Here is a 17476-nt window from a genome sequence, read left to right as displayed (position 1 = left end):
TTATATATATTATGTATACGTGTTAACCTGACCTCAGTTGATAGCAATTTTGCCTCTGAATGAAACGTTTGTGGGTTCAAGCTCCATGTCAGGACTTAGATCTCGCAGTCTAGGCTGACATTTTAAAATAGTGCTGAGGGGGGTGCTGCATGTTGGAGGTGCCATCTTTTTCGGATGAGATGTTAAACCATGGCTATTGAGGGAAGTTGTTGTGTGCGAATTAGCTGCCACATTTCCCACAAAACACAGTCCCCGCACTTTACAATATATCCCGTGGAGCCCTGTGAGACGCACTCCTAAAGTGAAAGCTGCTATTCAAAATGTAAGGATTATTATATTAGTGAGGATTATAAAGAGCCGGGGAGGTACCAGGAGGACTATGTTAGATCACTGAATGGAAACGGTTGTGACACGCCATTGCTGCATTATTGTGACCTCTTCCTTGACATGTTCCGTGTCGCTCACAGTGGCCTGAGGATTTCAGTGACGCTCTGGATGGAAGTTGGCCATCCCCAAAGGAGAGGAACTCCTACAAGCAAAGCAGTCAGGTGAGTGAGTCTGCACCTCAGCCTCAAGTGCTGAGCACCCTTTGAGAATAATTTCTAGAGCCAGGAGTGAGTGAAGTAAACAGAAGACTCCTTTGCCTCTTTCTCTCTGACTGTTAACCTTTGCCTCTTCTTCTCTGCCTGCCCCAGGCACCAGGCAGTGATGCTGTGGGACCTTTGCTTTGCTCTTCTCTCTAAAGCTCTGCTCCTGATGGTCACCTCTGTATGCCCAGTGCCAAACACAGCAGGAGCGGGCACATGAATCCACATGAATCTGTGGATTAAAGGCTTTGTGTCTATATCTTATTTATTATATATACTAGTCCAATTAGATAACATGAAATGGCAGCTATTAGCAGCTGAGTCAGGAGGGCTTCAGTTCAAACGTATTTATATCCCTCTCATTCACGTGTTCCCGAGTGTGAGAGAAAGTCATAACATGCGATTTTAGAACATTCAGTGGTCACAAAGTGCTTCACACTAATTGCTGTCACCCGTAGTCACACAAGTTAGCCATTCTGTGCCTAGCCAGGTCCCACAGACAGGTATGAGGTAGGTGACCAACTCAGGTTTCTGGCATTGTTGGTCAGGACAAAAAAGTCCCCCCTCTTTCCCATCATATCATGGGTTCTTTAACGTTCTTGAACAGGCAGATGTATAAAATAGCCCCGAACAGGCAGACAGGACCCGAGTTTAACATCTCATCTGAAGGACTTCAAACCTTCAACATCCACGTTTGGTGCTGTGACCTTTAACAAAGTTTACCAAGTCTCAGGAGTACAGAGTTTTTGAGTGCTTTTAACAAAAGGAGACCATTTGTTCCTACCTGTCTGCTGGTGCTCGCTCTCCACCCCTTGGAGCTCTCTTATTTTCCCATTCTCCTGCCCTTTTCGCATTGTGTCTGTGCTGGTGCTCGCTCCCAACAGGAGATCTCTACTCTAATCCTATTTCCGACTACGCTCTCCCCATCGTGTCTGTTCCAGATGTTGATCGCCCCCACCACTGGAACTCTGTACTCTTAACCCCATTCCCTGCTCTTTCCCCATGGTCTCTGGGCTGTTGCTTGCTCACACACTGGATCTAATAAAGATTTTCAAAAAAAATTGGAAGGATAAGTAGTAAAGATCATTCTCTAATTTGATGGATGAGTAACAAGGGAACATCAAGGCTTTATCGCTCAGACAGGCAATATTGTTCCCTCAGATGTTCCCTCACTGTTACTCTATGGCCTCCTCTATCCTTGGTTTGGGTACTTTCTTGGAAGACAGAGCATTAAATGAACGCTGGCTTCTATTTTCTTTTTCCAGGAAGAATGGGATCACAGTAGCAATGGGAGTACAGGCTCTCGGCCTAGTTCGGACTCCAGGTCTGGGTCTGGCTCAAGGTCTGGCGGCCGAGGACGGGGCCACCTCACAGGCAGCACTCGGCACCTGGCAAAGGTTAGACGGCGGTGACTTGGTGAGGGGTTGTTTCAAAAGAAAAAAATGCTTTTTTTTCAGTTGAGGTTGAGGCTTTATGAAGGAGCTGCCGAGCTTTACTGGGCCAAGAGTTATTGGATCCCAGCAGATCCCAAAATAACATTGTTCTCCATTGAGCACGCTGGGACGCCACCCAGGGCGCTCGATAAAATGCAAGTTGTTGTTCTAAGATGCTGGTGTCGTCTGTTGAGGGGAGTTTTGAAGGAACTATCGCCTCCCCCAACCACACCAACAACAGATTACACTTGAATGCGCCTTTCACATCGGGAGCGCTGGGAGGTTGACCTCCATCTCCCCCGTTAAAGTGGTTAGTGATTTAACCAAATCACTTCAATCCGTGAAGAGCAACTGAACTAAATTGTTGCTTTTTACACTCGAGCAGAGAGGATTGTGAGAGGGGATTTGCCAGAGGTCTTTAAAGATACTGAAGGCCCACAACTGTGTAGATAGCGGGTAAAACTGGGAAATGGGTGATAAGGGAGCGCAGTCTCAGCATTGTTGAGCAGCAAAAAACAAGAGATTAGGAGGAATTTCTTCGATCACAGGCTTGTTTCAGGGTTTGAAATTTGTTTCCACAGGCGGGCTATCAAAAGGCCAGATCAAAAGCCATTCAAAAGGTCACTTTGACAAATACCTGAGCAGTAACCGTATTGAGGGATAAGTGGAGAGAGAGCAGTGAAGTGGATTAACTTTTAAAAAGAAACAGTTTAGAACACGACAACTTGCAATTGTATAGCTCTCACGTCTCAGATAATGCCTTGTTACATGTAGCAATGGTACAGACGCGATGGACTGAATGCCTCCCGTCCTGTGCATGACTCCCAAGTTACAGTGGACTATATCATAGCTGAGGCTGTGGGCCATCAGGTGGATAATCCATCCCAAGCTGATCTTGGATCTTTTTGACAGTGAGGGTAATGCAGAGTTGGGAGCGCTTTGCACCCGAAGCAAGTCACCAATTATCCTGATTTTGCAAACTAACTAGGAACATCTGTGCTTGGCTACCAGCCGGTCTTATTCTGGGTAAAGAGCGCTTTGTTGTGTGTGATCCAGTGTGTGATCTTTCCTCCCTCAACAGAACATGCCCCCTTTCCTTCATCTCCTCTTGACTCTTGATCCGAGATCAGAAGGGACAATACTGATCCTTCACCAACAGGGCACATAACTTTCACTGGAGAAGTTTTACCATCCTGTATCTCACAATCCAGCAGATGCTGTTTTAACCCATCTCTTGCACCTTCACTTTTGACTGAGTTAACGTATCGTCTATCTCCTGTTTTCCTATTGCATTGGCTTTGGCTGGGAAAGCTCTTTTCCCCAGTTCATGGGACGACTCCCCAGTTCATGAGCTGAATCAAAAAAAAACGCTTTTGGTCCTTAAGTTATCAGCCATGGTGTTTAGTCCTCTTTCTCAACAAGTGAATGGATCCTGTGAACCACTGTACTCTTGCAGCCTTGGAATATTGTCTTGCTTCGGAGTGTTTGTGGAGTGAGTAATATGAAACCACTTAACGTTCATCTACTGCACTTGGTATTGTATTCTGACGTGTTAATCCACAGACTCCAAAATCACCTCCAAGAGACCAATTAAATGTTTACTTGACCAGGAAATTTTAATTCCATCCTTAATTCCTCTCCTGAGGAATCTTATTTTACAACAGAATTTCCCTTATGCTGATGTTCTGAGGAGCTTGTATATTGTGAGAGGACAGAATCCTCCCAACTTTTCAATTTGAGTCATTTGCTGAATTAAGAAGAAGAATCTCTCTAGAGTAAGAGAACTGAAGTTCTGGAGATAAAATTGGATAGTGGGATTTGCCAACTGAGTCCTATCAGATTCTACCTAACGTCACTCAACTGCTTGCCTCTCATCAAGCTGTTTTGTGCCCAATCTTCGTGGATATCATTTGTAAATCCATACATCACCAGATTTCCTCCACTACTCCCGGTGGTACACTGAAACTCCTCGCCTCTTTACCGCCCCCTTCTAAACCTACCCCTCCTCTTCCATACCTTGCTGCACTACTTGTTAAGTAACATGTTCCCCTGTTTCTAGAATTGTAGCCGAGAGACATCATACGACATCCTAGGGACAGACATTTGGGCTGTGAACACGTTTGACCATGTCAGGTATGCACCCTCCCTGCCGAAAAAACTCATCATCAGCTCGTGAGAGCCAGGGAAAGAGGGCAGTGACTTGGGGCGAGGGGGTAGGTGGGTATTCGAGACCATGAATAAACGGACTACAGGGAAGAGCTGGATCGGTTGGATGGGGGTGGGGTTGTTGTGCGTGGGGGGTGAGGAAACCGGGCAACAGGATAGGACACGGAGGCCGAGGGTGTCTGTGCAGGGCAGGGACTGGGCGGTTGGTGTGGTCGAGAGGTTAGTCCAGGTTGTGACTGTTCGGCCTTTTATTTGCAGTGGGGCCACATGGGACCTGCAGCCCGAGAAACTAGATTTCTCAACCTCGTTCCATCGGAAGCATTTCCGGAATGTTCCCAAACACCTGCCGCACATCGACCGGGATGGGTAAGGATGGCTCACCGCCCCTGGATTCCAATAGCTCAGGCAGATATTAACTCAGAGCATGCTCACTGTGCGCCTGGTCCAGAAAGGGAGGATGCGGCGTGTTAGTGAGACTTCTGAAATGAGATGTCTGGAGGAGGGCATATAACAAGATGTCTGGGGCGCGGAGGGGTGGGTAGGAGATAGTTGGAGCCGGGAGACAGTAAGATGTCTGGGTGAGCAGTGGGTGAAAGGTGGTGCTCACTGTCTATGTTGTTAAATAACTACAACAAATTATATTTATATAGCACCTTTCATGTTGGGAGGATGTCCCAAGGCGCTGAACAGTCAGGGATTTGGAACCGAGCTAGAGGTTGGGTTCAGGGAAGTGGAGGGCTGGGAGGGTGGTAGTAGGAGGGTGGCCGAAGGTGCAGTCAAAGAGAAGGGCGTGGGGGGTGTGAACACCTTGAGGCAAAGGGACTGTGGGATGGAGTTCCAAAGGGTTGGGGCAGAGAGGCTGAAGGCCCGACAGCCGATGATCAAGCGGGAGACATGGAGCAAGCTGAAGCATGCTGAGCAGAGGGAGCGGACAGGCTGATATGGTGTCAGCTGGTCACAGCGATAGGAAGGAGCTAGGCCGTGGAGGGCCTTGAAGGTGAGGATGAGGATTTTGAACTCGATCCTCAGGGGGATGAGGAGCCAGTGGACCCGGGTGAGGGTGGGTGTGATAGGATCACAGAGCCTGGTGCGGGAGAGGAGACGAGCTGCAGGATTCTGGATGCTCTACAGCTTGTGTAGGAAAGAATTGGGAAGGCCAATAAGCAGAAAGTTAGCACAGTCAAATCTGGACAAACAAATGCGTGAACGGAGTTTAAATTCAGTGTAGCTCAGGTAACGTGGGGGTATTGACCGGCTGGGGTTAGAGCTGTTTGGTGGGGATCCTGGTGGATGAGTCCTAATGGCTGTGCTCTCTGTGCAGGGTGGTGAAGGGGACACCTGAGGAGGATGGAAACATTACCTTGAACGACTTGGACAAAGTGCTTCCCGTCCGACAGGTAAGGCTCCAAAGGTCTCCAGCTTCCAGGATCTGTGCCGAGAAAAATGTCTGGGGACTTCTCGCTTGCCCACGCTCCCCAAGTGCATGTTGACTGCTTAGTGGGTTTTGAGTAGGTTTCAAAATAATGGCAGAGATTTGTCCCACTCGGCTTCTGTTAACCCTGGAAGCCAAAGCCCTAAAGGGGTAGGGTGGTCCTACCTGGACAAGCAGCAGGAAAGCTTGCCAGACAGTGCTCTCAATGGGCAAGTTGTGCAGTTTTACCTGGTTAGACATCTTCAATTACCCCCAGTGTACACTCTGGGGTCCCCAAACCTTGGCTCTTGCTAACCTATGCTTAATACCTAGAATTAGTTAAGCAGGATGCAAGTGAGCGTTTTTCATTCCACATGAGAAATTTTAATGCCTCATGACTTATCTATGTGGAACACTGCCTGGTTTGGTTACTTAAGCGCGGTAATGGGTTTCAGACCCGGCTGAACCAACAGCAGTGTTTTAAGTAGACTGTGGGTTAAGTGGGGGATGATAGACTAAACAGTATATGTTTTGGGTGGGTGTTGGCGCACTGTCCTTATTCCCCGGAACCCAAGCTTCAATCTCAATTTAGCAAACCCGGCATCGCTGTCCTACTTAGAGGAAAGGATCTGTCGTGTGATGTTGCAAGTCAGAGGCTGTGAGGATGACATGAGGAACTGAACCCTCCACTGTGCAGTCGGCAGTGCAGTGTTGGCAAAGCATTGACTTTGTGGTCTACTCTGCCACCTTGTGCTTGTGTTTGGTATAGCAGCTTCACTGGGCGGAGAATTGGGTGACCACTCAAAACTACCTTGGCCTTTTTTTTTCCAAATTTAACAATTCTCTTGATTTGAAAATATTTTCCACAGGTTTTGTTATAAAGGAAATGATCTTCCAAATGATGTGGCGTCCCACAGTGTAATGGTTAGCGCGCTTGCCTTGAAAGCAAGACGACCCAGGTTTGATTTATCCAGCAGAAAGTCGTAACCCGTTGATTGGCAGATCACTTTCCGGGGGTAATAATCCTTTGAAACACAATTTAGTCACTCAATTCACCACTGTTTGTGAGACATTGCATTGGCAGCTGCGTTTCACCCACAAAATACAATTTTTTTAATGCTTTTGTATTAGTCACTTGTCATAACCTTGTCACAAACTGAATTAGCAAGAATTGTATTTCTGGAGAGGATGGAAACAGCATCTCGATACTTGGAAATAATGAGATTGAGGGGTGTGAAGGAAGGCAATCGGATTAGGATGTTGAAGACAGGCTTGATTTATGTAGCATTGCCGAGCGTCCAGAATTTTAGCAAATGGTTATTTTCAATCTTTCAAGTTGTTTTTCTTTCGCTCTTGAACAATTTTTGCCAACAAAATATACAGTCACCTCACTTTGCAGTGTGTCCTGTGAAGCACTTTGACAAGTCTCGATGATGTGACAAGGCACTATATCAAATGGTAGCATTATTATTAGTAAATGCTCTGAGGTGCTACCCTTCATGGCGGCCATTATATTAAGTACAAGCTGTAGTAGTAATAATCAGCATTTGATATAACACCTTTCATGATATCCGAAACCACTCCCCAGAATATGCATTAAAGTGTAGTGACTGTGCATTTGTGGGTGAAATATGCAGAAAATCACCCTTAAGGCTATGTTTAAAATGCAATGTAAATCTAAAGCCAGGTGGAATTTCTCCTCAGTTGATTGTTTCATGGGTTGGGTGGGGGTTGGGTTTCAGTGAGGAACTTTGAGACATTCATGCTCTTTGATAGGCATAGAGGATATTCAGCACAATATGCCTGTGCTGGTGCCAGTATCTTTTTCTTTTTCCGTTTCCACCCACCAACAACTGGAGCTATCTGCTCTAATCGTACTCACTCATCTTTCCCCGAAATCTTTCACTTCTTCATTTAACCAAATCCCTTTTAATGTGATAAAATCAAGGAATGATATATCACGGAACTGGCCATCAAGTCTGTGCTTGTTTTTGTCTTCACTGAATATCAGGTGGGGTGTTTGGGCGCCACAAGTCCTGTTTATCAGCCTGGCTGGCTGGTCTGTCAACAGTGTCCTCGAGTAACTGGAGACCCGCCTGGCTCAGGAGCTGGACTGTGAGGACGCAGAGGATCAACCCAGTTCTGATATTCAGTTGTTAGGCTCATCGCCTTGGAGGAGACCCCACTTAACTCATACATGCCTTCTTTACATCCAGGCTTGACTATGCCAACGCCCTGCTTGTCAGCCTTCCCAACTCTTCCCTCCACAAGCTGTAGATCATCTAGAACTCTGCAGCTCGCGTCCTTTCCAGCACCAGGCTCCGTGACCCCATCACCCCCATGCTCACCCAGCTCCACTGGCTCCCCATCCCTCAAACGCTCAAGTTCAAAATCCTCGTCCTCACCTTCAAGGCCCTCCATGACATTGACACCCTCACCTCTCCAACTTTATCAAGCTGTCGGCTCCCTCCGCTCAGCAGTCTCTGGCCTGCTCCATGTCCCACGCCCAGCCCACACTACCAATGGCAGTCAGCCTCTATGCCCCCCACCCTGTGGAACTCTGTCCCACATTCCCTTTGCCTCGCTCCTTCCCTTGCCTCCTTCAAGGCACGCCTCGAGACCCACCTCGGCTACCTACTCTGTCCTCCACCTGTATTGTACCGGGGGTGGGGTCAGCAACACATCAGCATGTTTTACAGCATCCAAACCAGGCAGAGTTCAACCTATGTATGCCATCTATTTATTTTGTCAGCCGGGTGTCTGACACATGAGGAAACCCATCACTGTGCTAAAGCGCATCCAAACTAACCTGAGAATTCCATGTATCCCACCTACACATGGAAATCCCAGAGATAGATTGTTGAAATTAAATGTGCAGTCTTCCCCTGGAGGGATACGTGCTGCTTACCTAATTCTGGAAAGTATTAGGCAAGAGCCCAGAGCATGCGTGGGGTAACTGCTGGAATCTAACCAGCTAAATCCACATAACTCGCCATTGCGTGGAGTCCTTTAGCTCAGTGGTTAGTACTCGCCTCACACACAAGAGACCTTGGTTAAATTCCCAGTAGGGCAAAATTTTGTCACGTTTCCTTACTCCACACGCTTCTGTTTACCTAGCAGTAAGTAGGAACCCGGTTGTTAGTCGATTGGTGGATCACTTTACTGGGGGTAATAATTCCTCCCAAAAAAAAAATAAGTTGGTTCCTTTAATCCAAGACTGTTTGTGGGACGCTGCTGTATGCAATTGGCTGCCGCGTTTCGCCTACAAAAGATAGTCAATTCACTTCGCTTCTGTAAAGCGCTTTGAGACGTCTCGAAGATGTGAAAAGGTACTATATCAAATGCAAGGATTATTATTAAGGTTACCTACCCTAAACATTTGTTCATTAAATACCTCACCAATGCAGGTTTTATCCCTCACTAGGTGGGTAGCAGGTACACTTTTGGAGCCTCTATAAGCAGCTTAACATGAGTTTCCTGGCCCACACTTGACATACATCTATCCCCCCATGGAGTGATGATCCCACTATGTGGAGGTGCAGAGCTTCAGCAGCAGCTGCTTAGCTCAGTGTGGATGCTAAATCCTGAATATTTAAGCATGTGGAGTCCTATAGCTCAGTAGATAGAGCACTCGCCTTGCAAGCAAGACACCTGGGTTCAATTCCAGACAGAGGGCGAAACCTTGGGCACACTAATAATAATCCCTCCAAAACAAAAAACAGTAATGAATTGGTAATTTTCAATCCACGACTGTTTGTGAGACGCTGCTGTGAGCAATTGGCTGTTGCGTTTCGCCCACAAATATACGGTCAATTCACTTTACAGGCTATTCTGTGAAGCGCTTTGAGACGTCGAGAAGACATGAAAAGCGCTATATCAAATGGAAGGATACAGTCGTGGATTGAAAATGACCAGTTTATTATTGTTTTGTTTTGGAGGGATTATTATTAGGCATTTGGAGTAAGGAAACTTGTCCAAGGTTTCACCCTACCTGGAATTGAACCCAGGTGTCTCGCTTGCAGGGCAAGTGGTCTAACCACTGGGCTACAGGACTCCATTATTATTATTATATTGACTGGGGGAGGTAGAATAATGTAGAATATTTCTGTTCCCATATTTCCCCTGATATTTGTAAAGCGCCTTTCACATCAGGAGGACACCCACCCCAAGGCACTGGACAGTCAGTGTTTCGGACCTGAGCTGGCGGTCGGGATCAGGGAGAGTGAAGAGAGCGGGGGGGGGAAAGGAGGGTGACCAAAAACACGGTCGAAGAGGAGCGGCTTGAGACGGGTCTTGAAGGTGGCATGGGAGGGATTCCAGAGGGTGGGGGCAGAATGGCAGAAGGCCCACCCGCGAATGGTGGGCTGGGCGAGGCGGGGGATGTGCATTGATATTCAGGGTTGCCTTGGCCTGAGGGATGGCTGAATAAAAACAGGACTGCAGTGTCCCAGGAAAACCACCACAGTGGTCACTTGGTGTGATGTGTAACTGAGCTCTGAGTCACAGGGGGCCTCTAGTGTTGCTCTTGTGTACTGCAGCTCTGGGCTTGAGTCAACGGCCCTCCAGTGGTGATCTGGTGTACTGCATGTCTGGGCTTGAGTCACGGGGGCCCTAGTGGTGATCTGGTGTACTGCAGGACTCAGCTCTTGGTGTTCTGAGCTCCTGGGGATGAGCGGAGAGGCTCCCACCAGCCACTGGTGAAGTCCAGGATAAATGATGAATGAACAATGAGGAATTTCCATGTGTAGGTGGGATCCATGGAATTCTCAGTTTGGTTTGGATACTCTGAAGCACGGTGATGGGTTTCCCGATGTATCAGACTAAAACCTGAAGTGGCAGCTTATTTGCACCAGCAAATGTGTACCAACAATTAATAATAATAATAATAATCCTTGCATTTGATATAGCGCTTTTCACGTCGGGAGGACGTCCCAAAGCGCTTCACAGAACACACTGTAAAGTGAATTGACTGTATATTTGTGGGCGAACGCGGCAGCCAATTGCGCACAGCAATGTCCCACAAACAGTCGTAGATTGAAAATGACCAATTTTATTGTTGTTTTTGGTTTTGGAGGGATTATTATTAGGCTCTGTGTGGAGTAAGGAAACTTGCCCAAGGTTTCGCCCTGTGTCTGGAATTGAACTCAGGTCTCTCGCTTGCAAAGCGAGTGCTCTAACCACTGAGCTACAGGACTCCACAAATTCTCACAAATGGCCATGAAACTAATGAATAATCTGGAGGATGATTAGCAAGGATAACAGAATAAATTCCCTGCTCTTTAGTTGAGTACGATTGAGGGATCTTTATGCTTTCCAAATAGATGTTTCCAGCAAACTCAACATGGACCAGGATGCAAACCAGCCAGCTATGTGTCAGCCTGGTCAATGGATGATGTTCTCACTCCTGAGTCAGAAGGTTCTCGGTTCAAGCCCCACATTGGGACTTTGAACTCACAGTCTAGGCTGACAACTCCAGGCTTCTCTTCTCCACTACCAACCGGCTTCTCTGTCCACCCTCTCACGACTTGCCCATCCTCTCCTCCAACCCCAACTGAGAGGAGATGCTAGATTTCCTCTCCCGATTGGCTCGCTTCAGCGCCTCTGCACCTCAGGCACTGGCAGCATCAGCATCCACGGATGCACACTCTACCTCACCAAGCCTAATGTAGGTGGTCTTGTTCGACCTTCAACTGTCCTTTTCCTTCACATCCGTGCCATGACTTGTTCTGTCTTCCCCCAGCTCTGTAACATTGCCCGACTCCGCCACTGGCTTACCCCTCATACATGCCTTCATTACAACTAGGCCGACCCCCTGCTTGCCCGGCCAGGCTCCCTATCCCTCAGAGGATCAAGTTCAAAATTCTCTTTTTCACCTTCAAGGCCTTTCATGGCCTTGCCCCCTCCTAGTGTTTTGAGATATTTTGATGGTATAAGAGCTATATCAAGTGCAAAGATTAATAAGCTTTTAACAGGGTTTTGAAGGCAGGAAGAGAAGGCTTAAGGCAAGAGGGATTTATAGGGTGCAGTATAATGGCTGAATCAACAGAGGAGTGAGAAGCAAACAAAAGACAGAGGAATGGAGGGTATGGGTAGGAGAACAGGCTGAAGAGGAGGTAGGTGGGACGAGATTATGAAGGGTTTTGAAGGTCAAGATTTCGTATTGGAGAAAAACAATGAATTAGCCTGCAGTAGAGAGATTGAAGCTCATATTGCAGACTGGGAGGAAGGGTGTGTGAAATGGTGACAGTCACTCTCTTGGGCCTTGAATTCTATCTCGTTCTGTGTGCATTTGTATGTGCATGTGTGTATCGTTCTCTCTCTCTCTCTCACCCTCTCTCACTCATTCTGTATGTTTTATCTCCCTTGCATTTAATTCGCCTCTTTCTTGCTTCCTCTCTCTATATATATCAACTTCCACGTCCGTCTGTGTGTCTTTCTGTCTCCTCTCGCTCTCTCTCCCTTTCTCTCTCATCCCCCACACCCCCCACACATACAGACATCTATCCTGTCTCTCCCTTTCTCCTCTGCATCTGACTCTCTCCCTTTTTCCTGTCTCTTCATCTACCTCACTCCCTCACTTCCTCTTCTCTGTTCTGTCAGGCTCATCCCTCTGTCTCAATGTCTGTCTCTCTCGTCCCCTCTTTCCCTCCCCCCTGTTCCTGTGCGATGAATGTTTCTCCCTGTTGCCTGGCCCTTGGCTCCCAGTTGGCGGGATGTGTACGTGCCAAGGCTCAGGTAGCTGTACAACGAGGCCGGCCGGCATGCCTGGCCGTCACACACTGGGGGTGGGGGGGCGGGGGCAGACTTTCTTAATGAAATGATTCTTGGCGGGAGATGACTGCTTTCTTGCCAAGCGACCATGAGACGGGGTCAGCACGTAGTAGCAGCTTCCCCGTCCACACCTCTTCCTTCCATTGTGCGAGAGGGATGTGTGACAGAGGCTGGTCACAGCCCCCTGTCCCGTCCCGTCCCCACTCCGCACCTCTGGAGGAGAGCGCGGGGTCATTGACGGCTTCAGCCTTTTGTTCCAGAGAAAGACCTTCCCCTGGGAACTGCTCCACACTTCAATGTCTGGTTTCTGCATCCTTGAAAGTAACGCTATTTCTGGATCTTGGATATATGGGGCTTTTGAAAAACGCACGAACCATATCATTCTGAGTAATGGTTGGAGTCTCTGGGGACATGGGCCTTGTGTCAGGTATGTCTGTGCATTCCTGTCCAAGTATGATTAATAATTAGTTGGACTCGAGGTACAGATCAGCCATCGTCTAATAGAATGTTGGAACAGGCTTGAAGGGCTGAATGTTCCTATGTATGTATGCGGTGTGTGTATGTGCACACCTACATCTTAACAGATGCCCAATCTCACCTACTTCTAGGAGGAGACAGGGCTGCAAAGCTCTCTCCGTGCCTTTTGGACCACGGGAGGCAATTCGGTAGCTGGATCTCCAGGGATCAGGCTCTCGCTCACATGGGCTGAAAGCCTTCCCTCACTGGACGTTATTGAAGGCAGCCCCATATATAAGCCAGATAAAATGATTTGTAAGCACAATAATCGAGTGACATTCCACTCAGAGGGCTGGTGTGTGAACATTCACTAACCCCCCATATTTCCAATATTTAAATACTGTTGAATCGCTGTGTTTTTTACTCCTAACACTGACCAGATGGACCCCTGGCTGGTCCCCAACTCCCTAATAAATGGGGGTTCTGAGACCAATTGTGTCCCTAGCCTTGGCCCCAACTAAATACAGCCAACAGCACAGGCCGGGAATTTGACCTTGCAGTCTGTATTGTAGAGAGCCGGGGTGATCTTTACCCATTGGGAAGGCTCCAGTTCGCCTACAAATACAAAGGGCTATCTATCTTCACAGGATTGATTGTTAAGTCACTGTTTTGGTAGGCGAATTGTTCTGACATGAAAGGTGCTTTATCAAGTGACCAGTTTGGCAACAGAATGTAGGAACCGAGCCAGCCCTCAGTGACAGTCTCGAGTCCGTTTCCTGAGCCAGGGCACTGCTGATGACAGCACAGCCAGCCGAGCTCATTGGCAGGACTTGGAAGTGCAGACCAGTCACTGGGGGCAGGGAGTCATTCCACTGAGCTGAATTTTTGGAGGTATCATCCTTCAGGTGAGATGGTAAACCAAGTTCCCCTCTGTCTGTTCAGGTGGACGTTAAAAATCTGTGGTACTGTTCAAAAAGAGAAGGGACTTTCTCCTGGTGTCCTGGTCAACCATCTCCCAGATAAAATAAATTTTTCACATCATAACTGTTTTGGCTTGAGTTGCTGTGTGCAAATTGGCTGCTGTGTTTGCCTGCAAAATACACAGTCACTACACTTTACAGTACATTGTGTGAAGCCTTTTGAAACTTCTCTTTGAGGCCCCATATTAAACAAAAGGATTATTATATTAATAACCATTTATTATTGTATTTATTCAGTGCTTTTCATGGAGGACAATATCTATGTGCTTCAAAGTGGTGGGATTGGATACCAAGCAAGTGAAAAAGGGGAGGGGGAGGTGACCAGAGGAGCAGTCAAAGAGATAGGCGCTGAGGTGGGGTTGCAAGACAGACAGAAAGAAGGGATTGAGGCAGAGGATTCCCAAGGTTAGGGGCAATAGTAATTGATGGATTATTTATTTAATTATTCAAGACAATAGTTTGTTCATTTTCACACACACAACACACACCCCCTTTATAAAGGCCTGAGTTCTTGCCCACTGCTTGACAGCAGAATGGCTCGTGTCTGCACAAGCTACAGCTTTGTGCCCGGTCACTGACTGCCTTGGACAGTGTCCAACCACACACAGCTTCCCACGCTTTCCTGGCCATCGTTCACCATCAGGGAATCACTTCTGATCAACTCTGGGACATTTCAAAGAAAGCATCAACGAGGAGTGGTGCTGGGGGGAGAGGAGGAGATAGGACGCTTGTTTGTGTGTCTGTTCTGTGCCGCTCTGCCAGATCCCTGGCATCTTGCCCACTCCCCAACCTCCCTGAGGAACTAAAGGAAGGCTGTTGGACTGAAAGCGTTCCCTCATGGTGACAATAGTGTTTCCTCAATGATGTGTGCGCGTTCCTGCAGAGTTCCTCAGTGTAGGAAATGGGGCTAATTATAGAGCCAGGCTCAGGGTCTGCCATCTCCAGCATTGACACTTACTCTGTTTCCCTTGTTTGCTCCGTGCACCAGGCCAATCCCATGATGATAATCCTTACATTTGCTGTAGTGCCTTATCATGTTGAGACTTCTCAAAGTGCATCACAGAATTTACTGTAAAAGGAATTGACTTTTTTTGGGTGAAACGCAGCAGCCATTTGCGCACAGCAGTGTGCCACAAACAGTTGTGGGTTGAGCAACCAAATTATTATTATTTTGAGGGATTATTACCTCCCGAAAGTGATCTGCCGCCAATCGACTAACAACGAGGTTACAACTGGATTAGAGAGGAATATTCGCTAGCACCTGGAAGAACTGCAATCAGAACTGCAAGATTTGTAATGTGAACCTAAATATCAGAACAAGCAGACGAGCTGGGTTTAATATCTCACTGAAAGTAATTTAGTGAGATATTGATACAGAGCACAGGCCTTTCATAGTCATCTGTATCCAATATTTCAACAGCCACATTATAAGCAAAGCGAGATTAATGAGCGTCTATGAGGCTGTCAGGTTGCTGCTGACGTCACTTCTTTTGCAAAGTGACGTTGGCAGCACTACCTGTGTATGTGTCAGCCTGGCTCAATGGGTAGCGCTCTGATCTCAAGTGAGTCTGAAGATTGTGGGTTCGAGCCCCCACGTCAAGGCTTTGAACTCACAGTCTAAGGCGGAGACTTTAGTGCAGTGCCAGGGCGAGTGCTGCATTGTCGGAGGTTAAACTGAGGTCTTATCTGATTTCCTGGACCTTAAAGATTCTGCGTCCCTGTGGGAAAAGAGAAGGGAGTATCTCCCGGTGTCCTCGCTGATAGATTCAGCAAATCATTGAGTTATCCACCTGGTGGATGGCTCCTTACTACCCCTCTTTTCTCCCCCCACCATACACACACACACAACCACACCACCCCTCATGCACACACATCAATCACCCCATGGTTGTCGTTCAGCCCCTTTATCAACAGAAACTTTGAAAACGAACTTCCAAGAAAATTCCTCCTGTGGGATCAAGGTACCACTGACCGCTGGCTGCTGGGGGGGAAGGAAGCGTTGGTTGGACGGACTTCCCTTGATTGTTCACTGCGCTTCCACAGCTCGGGAATCTTCTCCAAAGCTTTCTGTGTGTTGGAGGCTTCTGTCTCATCACAGTTTGATTCTACACATGGCCACAGCCGCTACCGATCAGCGGCTAACAAGGAATACATAAGCATGTGCAGAGGATGGGTATAAGGATATGGGAAAGAGCAGAGGATGAAGGTGTCGTCTGTCCTTAGTGGAGCAATTCCCAATACAAATACAGTGGATTGATTGTTTTTTTGCTTCATCCGGGTGTCTGACACTGTACTCTAAGGTATCTAAACCTGAGTTCTGTGAATCTCAGCTATACATTTCCGGGGCATTTCAGAGATGTTTATTGGAATGGAATGTTCTCTCTCTCCCTGGAGGGACGCATCCTGCTTACCTGGCTGCCGCATTTCGCCCACAAATATACAGTCAATTCACTTTATAGTCTATTCTGTGAAGCTCTTTGAGACGTCTAGAAGACCTGAAAAGCGCTAAATCAAATGCAAGGATTATTATTATTACCTAATTCTAGAGGGTATTAGGCGCAGGTTGGCAAGAGCCGAGGCTGAAGACACCAGAGTGTGTGTTGACGTTTAGTCAGCTAAAACTACATAGCTTGCAATTAAGACCGCTGTCTGGCAAGCCTTCCTTTTGCTTGTCCAGCTTGGACCATTAGGATTTGGGCTTGCAGGGTTAATGGTAGCTGAGTGGGAGGCCCCTAGTGTCTGGTCTGACCTTCTAGGTCCTGCCAATGAGCCAAGCAGGTCCATAATCAGTAGTGCCGTGGGCCCACCTGGCTCAAGAACTGGACAAGAGATCGCCACAGAGGGTTGGCTTGATTCTGACGTTTCCTGTTTGACACAAGTAATGAGGGTTGAATGGCCTCCTGACATGTGGTTGGCTATAGTTTGGCAGCCAGGGTGATGTTGAGAGGGGTGGGGCATGCTCGCCCTTGGGGCACACCAACGGTCAGGGGTAATCTTTTTCCCACTGGGCCCTCTACAAGCATATCAGTTGGTCACACTCTCAATTGGTTCAGTTGGTCACATTCTTGCCTGGGAGTTCTTAACCCCAAATTGTGAGTTTGAACTTGTATAATCTAGACTGACACTCCAATGCAGTGCTGAGGGTGCACTGTTTTGTCGGAGGTGCCGGCTTTCAGGTGAGACGCACTGATCAAAAAGAGAAGGGAGTTTCTCTCTCCCTGTGTCCTGGCTGACAATCCCAAAGATAAAATAAATCATTACTGTTACAAAATGGCTATTTGTTGGACATTGTTGGCTGCCGTATTTGCCCAAAACAACAACAACAAGATTCCATTTATAAAGCGCCTTTCACGTCAGGAGGACGTCCCAAGGCGCTGCACAGTTGGGTCATGACCCGAGCAGGGGGGAAATGGTCAGGGTGAGGGGAGGGAAGGAGCGAGGAGGGGGAAATGGTCAGGGTGAGGGGAGGGAAGGGAGGGAGCGAGGAGGGGGAAGAGAGTCGAGAGGGGAGCTGAAGGCTCGGTCAAAGAGAAAGGTTTTGAGACCGGCCTTGAAGGAGGAAAGGGAGGAGGCGGCGAAGGCACTGGGGGATGGAGTTCCAGAGCCTGGGGGCTGAGAGGCTGAAGGCCCGACCACCGATGGTAGGGCGGTTGGGGCGGGGGATGTGGAGCA

General features: G+C 47.8%; 1 protein-coding gene across 3 annotated transcripts in view; it reads left to right on the top strand.

Annotated features, from left to right (window-relative positions):
- Positions 1–17476, top strand: part of ctif (CBP80/20-dependent translation initiation factor) — a 68412-nt gene that overhangs the window by 32248 nt on the left and 18688 nt on the right. For 2 of the 3 annotated variants that reach the window (XM_042336039.1, XM_042336042.1), the window contains exons 4-8: positions 468–548; positions 1853–1984; positions 4080–4153; positions 4445–4552; positions 5508–5583. In XM_042336039.1, coding sequence (XP_042191973.1) covers positions 468–548; positions 1853–1984; positions 4080–4153; positions 4445–4552; positions 5508–5583 — 471 coding nt within the window. The remainder of the gene's footprint in view (positions 1–467; positions 549–1852; positions 1985–4079; positions 4154–4444; positions 4553–5507; positions 5584–17476) is intronic. The other variant, XM_042336049.1, reaches the window with a different exon arrangement.

This window comes from Callorhinchus milii, unplaced genomic scaffold (genome assembly GCF_018977255.1).
Source record: "Callorhinchus milii isolate IMCB2004 unplaced genomic scaffold, IMCB_Cmil_1.0 Scaffold1, whole genome shotgun sequence".
Lineage (NCBI taxonomy): Eukaryota > Metazoa > Chordata > Chondrichthyes > Chimaeriformes > Callorhinchidae > Callorhinchus > Callorhinchus milii.
The sequence above is the reverse complement of the archived record's forward strand: the minus strand, read 5'-3'. Positions and strand labels throughout refer to the sequence as shown.